The sequence below is a fragment of the Lipotes vexillifer genome, unplaced genomic scaffold, assembly GCF_000442215.2.
Source record: "Lipotes vexillifer unplaced genomic scaffold, Lipotes_vexillifer_v1.1 scaffold230, whole genome shotgun sequence".
NCBI lineage: Eukaryota > Metazoa > Chordata > Mammalia > Artiodactyla > Lipotidae > Lipotes > Lipotes vexillifer.
In genome coordinates this window covers 6888971-6896559 of record NW_006775143.1, presented here as the reverse complement: position 1 = coordinate 6896559, position 7589 = coordinate 6888971, and the positions used below count along the sequence as shown (strand labels likewise).

At 38.0% G+C, this 7589-nt stretch overlaps 1 protein-coding gene across 2 annotated transcripts in view; it reads right to left on the bottom strand.

Moving 5' to 3' along the window:
• SHOC1 (shortage in chiasmata 1) overlaps positions 1 to 7589 on the bottom strand; it is an 85135-nt gene that overhangs the window by 76593 nt on the left and 953 nt on the right. Inside the window, exon 2 of one of the 2 annotated variants that reach the window (XM_007449771.1) lies at positions 6386 to 6473. In XM_007449771.1, coding sequence (XP_007449833.1) covers positions 6386 to 6450 — 65 coding nt within the window. In that variant the 5' untranslated portion in view covers positions 6451 to 6473. Of the gene's footprint in view, positions 1 to 6385; positions 6474 to 7589 lie in introns of those variants that run through there. The other variant, XM_007449772.1, reaches the window with a different exon arrangement.

The window sequence follows — 7589 nt, the reverse complement described above, 5'->3', positions numbered from 1 at the left end:
CTTTCCCTAGATATAAGTGAACTGTAAAGATCAGTATTTCCTGGATCTCCTCCTTGTCCAATATTATCTATTCTTTGTTCATTGGTGCCACTCCCTCTGCCTAACTTGTAGTGCTGATGTTTCCCAGGCTTCCAGTCTATATTGTCTTTGCTTTCTTTCCATATCATTCTTTTTGAGTAAATTCATCCACTGCAGTTCACTAATTCCTTAACTTAAATGAAATATTTATTGAGTGTCTACAGTGTGCTAACACCTCTTTAGGCACTGGGAGTGGAATGGTGAACAAAACAAAGTTCTTGCACTCGTGAAGTTTACCTGCTAATGGAACAATAGACAAATATATAAATAAGTAAATAACATAATGTCAGGTGGTGAAAAACTGTTATGAGTGAGATAAAAAGAGATATTAGAACATCAAGTAACAGCCAGAGGGTTGACAAGAGGTATATTTTAGAGAGTGTAGTTAGTAAATGGCCTTCTGAGGAGCTACAGATACCGGAATAATGGTAGGGAGTAAGCCATACAGAGGTTTAAAATAGGGGAGCAAGGTTGGCATAGTCTAAGAAAAGCGGAAAGGTCAGGGTGACTGGAACTGAGTACCACTGATGAAATGGATAAACCACCAATAACTGAGACATTTCACGATCTGAATTATGTCTTTAAAAAAAAATATCACAGGCAAACTCTTAGAAGAAAATATAGGAGTAAACCCTTGTGATTTTGGTTTAGGTAAAGGCTTCTTAGATATGACACCAAAAGCACAAATAACAAAAGAAAAAGTAGATAAATCGAACTGCATCAAAATCTAAAAATTTTGTGCTTCAAAGGATACCACCAAGGAAGTGAAAAGATAATCCACAGGAGAAAATATTTGGAAATCACATATCTAATAAGGGACTTGTATCTAGAATACATAAAGAACTCTTAAAACTCAATAATAAAAAGGCACATAACACAATTTAAAAATGGCAAAGGACCTGAATAGACATTTCTGCAAGGAAGATATACTAAAAGCCAATAATTACATGAAAAGATGCTCAACATCATTAGCCATCAGGGAAATGCAAATCAAAACTACAATGACATGCAATGAGCCACCTACCAGGATGTCTATAATCAAAATGACAGATGATAACAAGTATTGACAAGATGTAAATAAATTGTAACTTCATATACTGCTGGTGGGAATGTAAAATGATACAGCTGCTTGGAAAACAGTCTGGCAATTCCTCAAACAGTTAAACACAAAGTTACTATATGATCCAGCAATTCCACCATTAGAGAAATAAAATCATATGTCTGCACAAAAACTTGTCCACAAATGTTTATAGCAGCATTACTCATAATAGCCAGAAAGGGGGAAAAAATGTCCATCGACTGATGAATGGATAAATAAAATGTGGTATATCCATAAAATGGAATATTATTTGTTCATAAAAAATGAAGTGCTGGGAATTCCCTGGCAGTCCAGTAGTTAGGACTCCACGCTTCCACTGCAGGGGGCAAAGGGTTTGATCCCTGGTCAGGGAACTAAGATCCCTCCTGCCACATGGCCAAAAAAAAAAAAGTGTTGATACATACTACCAAATAGATGAAACTTAAAAACATTAGGCTAAGTGAAAGAAGTCAGTCACAAAAGATCACATATTGTATGTGTGATACTGTGATTTATAACATGAGATATATATTTGGTCTTCATATCCGTTTCTGGCACAGATCTCCTAAAGCCATTGGAATTTCCTAAGTGATGAGAGCGATAAAGTTATCTTTGGTTATGTGAATAAGGTGACTTTTGTAAAGCACCTAAGGATGGGGACTGGTTGCCATGAGAAACAATCATGTGAGTAGAAGATTGGAACTTTCAGTTCCACCCCTCTGACCTCCAGGGAGGGGAGAGGGGCTGGAGGTTGAATCAACTGCCAATGACCAGTGATGTAATCAATCATGCCTATGTAATGAAGCCTTCCTAAAGACCCAAAAGGACAGGGTTAAGAGAGCTTCCAGGTTGGTGAACACATGTAGGTGCTGGGAAAGTGGGGTGATGGGAGAGAGTAGGGAAGCTCCATGCCCTTTCCCCATGCCTTGCCCTATGTATCTCTTCTATTTGACTGTTCCCTTTTGTAGTAAACTGGTAATCCAGTAAGTAAAATGTTTCTTTAATTCTATGAGTCTATCTAGCAAGTTGATTGAACCCAAAGAGGGGGTTGTTGGAACCTCCAATCTATAGATGGTCAGTCAGAAGCACAGGTGATAACCTTGCAAACGGCATCTAAAGTGTGGGGTGCGGGGGCAGTCTTATAGAACTAAACCCTTAACCTGTGGGATCTGATGCTATCTCCAGGTTGACAGTGTCAGAATTGAGTTGAACTGTAAGACACCCAGCTGGTGTTAGAGCACTGCTTCATGGTGTGGGGAAATCACCACCACCGCCCCCTCCTGCTGGGATTAGTGTATGATTTTAGTTAGATTCCATTTAAAAGAAATGTACAGAATAGGCAAATCTGGAGAGGCAGAAAGATGACTAGTGGTTGTCCGTCCAGGGTAAGGGGGAAAGAATAGGGAGTGATTGCTAATAGGTACAGAATTTCTTTTGTGTTGATGAAAATGCTCTAAAATTGATTGTAGTGATGGTTGTACAACCCTGTGAATATACTAAAAACTGTTGAGCTGGACACTTTATTTTTTAAATTAAAAAAATTTTTTAAAGATTTTTTTGATGTGGACCATTTTTTAAGTCTTTATTGAATTTGTTACAATATTGCTTCTCTTTTATGTTTTGTTTTTTTGGCTGCAAGGCACGTGGGATCTTAGCTGCCCAACCAGGGATCGAACCTGCACCCCCTGCATTGGAGGGCAAAGTGTTAACCATTGGACCACTAGGGAAGTCCCAGAGTTGGACATTTTAAATGGGAGTTATATGGATATGAATTTTATCTCAATAAAGATGTTATATAAACCAAACCAGAGTATAGGGTGTGAAGTCATACAGACTAGGGTTTGAGGGTTTGAATCCTCACTCCAACTATTGACTAACTACATGTCTGTGGGCAATTGACTTAATCTGAGTCTTAGTTTCTTACATGTAATGTTGGGATTGTAATACCCATTTCACATAGTTATTATGAGGTGTACATGAACTAAATATATGTGCAATGTCCTGTATTCAACTGCATTCATCTGAATGCAGCAATCCACAGAGGAATAGAGAATGTTGTTATACGTTCTTCCTCCTGCTCTAGTTGGCCATGAGCTCTGTCCTGGAAGCTAGGAAGCTTACTGCATGGTTCTCCATGATCTTTTTGCATTTTGCCCTTGTCTCCATAATTCAGTAGCCTCAACTCCTCCTTTAGCCTGCCCATTAAGATATCTTCATTTTTTTCAAATTTCTATATTTACCCTAATATGTATTTATTTGTTAGGAATTTAACATGTCTTTTCAAGTATGCTGGTGGTCTTTTTTAAAAACAAATTAGAATAGTTGTTATTTTTATTAGTGCTCTGTTGCAAGTTGCATAGCTGTGACTACAGAAGCTAATCTTCCTGTATGCCCTGTTATTTTTACTGTGCAGTTTTGAAGAACATAAGGTTTTTCAGGACACATGGCAGAAAATGCCTATATATGTTAAAACAGTGTACCAACAAATTAATAAAAGTAAAAAAATCTGAGGTCTTAGAATCAATATTAAGAAGTAACACAACAGGAGGAAGAAACAGAGGTGAGAAAGAGAGGAAAAGCAAGGTTTAGGAAATCTAGGTAGTGCTAATGATCAGAATGTTTATTCTTAATTTCCATTAGGTAACAAAGCTCCTGAATTTAAAATTAAATTTTGATGTGGGAAATCTCTAAACCTTCTGCTCAATTTTTGCTATGAACCAAAAACTGATCTAAAAAGTAAAGGCTATTAAAAATTAAATTTCGGGCTTCCCTGGTGGCGCAGTGGTTGAGAGTCCGCCTGCCGATGCAGGGGACACGGGTTCGTGCCCCGGTCTGGGAAGATCCCACATGCCGCGGAGCGGCTGGGCCCGTGAGCCATGCCCGCTGAGCCTGCGCGTCTGGAGCCTGTGCTCCGCAATGGGAGAGGCCACAACAGTGAGAGGCCCACGTACAGCAAAAAAAAAAAAAAAAAAAAAAAAAAATTAAATTTCACTTCATGAGACAAACTTGAAATTAATGATGGCTAAAACACACACAAAAAGTCTCGAGGCTAGAAGGTCATGGCTAGTGAGACTGTTTCACAATTCATCAGGGGCTGAGGCTTCTTTTGTTCCACTCTGCCATTCCTAGATTTACTTCTTATCCTGTATACTCCAAGGTGGTTGCTGGAACCAATTGTTACATCTGTATTCTATCATAACATCAGGAAGGAGAAAAGTGAGGAGAAAGACACACCATTTCCTTTTAAGGACATTCTTCAGAAATTGCATAAGCGTCTTTTGATTATATGCTTTGGGAAAAGCTCAGTCACGTGGCTACAGGGAGGCAGAGAAATATAAATTTTATTCTACGTGGTGCCACAGATTCCACCTTCTTTGCCATGGACATGATCTTGGTACTGCAAAATGGAGGGTCAGATATGATGGGGTGCCCATTCCTTCAGGGCCTCGCATTTCTCTCATACAGGAATCCTTTGTTTGAGCCTGATCATTGCCTTTGTTGAGTAATTATTGCACATTTTTGCCTCTATTCAGACGGGCTGTTTCCTTTGCCTGAAATGCTTTCTCTCAAGTTAGTTTCTCCTTCTTTGTCCAGCTCAAGCTCAGTTCCTGCTTCTTTGTGAAGCTGATCTCTCCTGCTTATAAAGGCACAGCCCTACCAATCTAACTCTTAGGGTGAAAAGAAATTTTAGAGAGCATCTTGTATCTTGTAACTCAAAGTAGGCTCCTGGACCAGCAGCATCAGCACACTTAAGAGCATATTAGAAGTGCAGAATCTCAGGTCCCAACACAGACTGAATTAGAATCTCCATTTTTAATAAGATCCTCAGTGATTCATATGTACATTAAAGTTTGAGAAACACTGACTCATCATCATTATACTGATACAGAAAGTGAGAATCAGAGAGAGAAAATGACTTGTTGAGGAGTCAGTACTTGACTTTTCAAATCAAGTCCACATCTTTTATTTCATAGTGCAGAGCTCTTTTTACTACACTTTTCAGCTTCCTCCCTGCTCTAGAGTTGTCATGTGATAGATACTTTGCAGTGACCTTATACCTTGTGATAGACCTTTTTTTTTTCTTTTTTTCTTTTTCTTTTTTTTTTTTTGCGGTACGCGGGCCTCTCATTTTGTGGCCTCTCCCGTTGCAGAGCACAGGCTCCGGACGCGCAGGCTCAGTGGCCATGGCTCACGGGCCCAGCCACTCCGTGGCATGTGGGATCGTCCCAGACCGGGGCACGAACCCGTGTTCCCTGCATCGGCAGGAGGACTCTCAACCACTGCGCCACCAGGGAAGCCCGTGATAGACCTTTTGATAGTCATTTTATACTATCATTTAATTCTTAACATTGTTAATTTTTTATGCTCATATATTATCTTCCTAATCTGATTTTTAAATTCCTAGATGACAGAAATAGTAAATTGGGCTTCTCTGTATTTCGAGGCTGGACACATTTAAGTTGGTTATTTGTTTCTTTCAAGAGTAACTGAGGAAAACTTAAATTACTAAAACTGGAAATCTGAACAATAACTAAATCCTTCCTGGGTCTGATCAGTACTCTTTGCATGAAGTGAAGCAGCAGAGTAAATTATTTACATTTGCACTAAAATCTCTACTTTATGTCTACCTGAACATCATAGAATGGGTTAGACGTTCTTCCTCATATTATGCTCTGTGTTCCTATCTCTGGAATTGTACTTCCCACATTCTATTGTAATTATTTATTTATAAATCTCTATTCCCTATTTTCTTGTATTCTTTGAGAGCAGAGACTGTATCTTATTCATTTTTTATCCTGTATCCAGCATACAGAATGGATGACTGAATAATAAATAACGTTTTGACAAAGTATGTTAGAAAATAGCCTTAATCTGCATTTCTACTACAGGGATAAAAAGACTGATTTTAATATAAAGGATTTTTTATAGACACTTTCCACCAAAAGTTTACTTATTGTTAAAAGCATAATAGTGTCTTGGCTTTATTTCTGTCTTTTGCAATACAGATGCATAGAAAATTGTTAATATGTGATAAATGAGGGAAAGATAAAAAGGCTGTAAATCATTTCGATTAACCCCTCCTTTGTGGTTCAGACTAGGGCTTGTTTTTTGGATAAAAGAAGAAAACCTGTGAGATATAAAGGAAAGGATCTTCTCTCTTAGGTGTCTGGAGAATTTACTATTCATCTTCTAGATGTAAAGGGGAAATTTGGGATTAAGGATACATACTTCTCAGGGAACTCCTCCACAAAGAGACTTGCATTCCATTGATCCAAGAGTGAGATTTCTGTCATTCCCCTAACTGAAACAGCTGAAACTAGAAAGGAGAATGGTAAACGTTAGCTTCTGGAATTTTCTTTTAAAGTTAATACAAGGAAGCCAAACATTCACCTTTTACATTATGGTGTTATCTTTATTTGTTCACAAATGTAATTTTTTCAAGTTATATCAGATTCCAAATACTTAATCATTCTCATTATTACAACACCCACTAAAAAAAAACCCAAAAAACCCCTCTCTACCACAGTCAGAACAATATCACCTGAACAGAGCATCCTCATTTTTACAGCCTCTCTTTTGCTTATACAGCACTACCATCCCAGATAATCCTGTTCAACAGCTCATGTAACTTCTCATAAAGCCTTTATTTACCATTCCAGCTCACTCTGATTCCCCTTGAAGGGCCATATTGTCAGTGGCACTCACTTCAGTACTTAATCATATACAGTCATAGTTTAAAATTTTATTTGTATCTATAGCTTGTCTCCCAAATTAGACCCTCCGTTCCTTAAGGAGAGGGACCACATCATATGCTAGTGTCAGAAGCAGCAACTGAGTGAAGAGGCAAAGGACCTGTATTCTACCTAAGTGTTAGCTCTTACTATTCTTGTTACCTTGAACAAATAACTGAACATCTGAGTCTGTGCCTCACTGAAAATATAAAAGTTTAGTGGTTAAGAATACAGGTTCTGGAATCACCCTGCCTAGATACTTATACTGCTACTTTATTAACTGTATGATCTTGGGTAAATCTCTTAACCTCTTTCTACCTCAGTTTCCTTATCTACAAATGAGGAACAATAATGGCCTTTTCATAGTGTTGTTGTAAAGATTAAATGTGATAAGACATGTAAATTGCTTAGAATAGTGCCTGACATGGTGTAAATGCCTAATAAATTTTGGTGTTATTTTTTAAATTAGGAAAAATAATTAACTCATTTTTTTCCTTCTACAGTTTTAGAGAAGCATTTGATGAAAGCTACTCTTTACCTTTTGATGAAAGTACTCTTTACCTTCAATCCACTGACCTTTCCATTTTTACAATATATTCAGCCTCCCTCATGCCCTCACTTCCTTTCTCATACAGCTTAGGTTCCACAGCCAGTCTCATAATCACTCCCTTACAAAGACTCTTAATTCCCTTGCCTCTCTT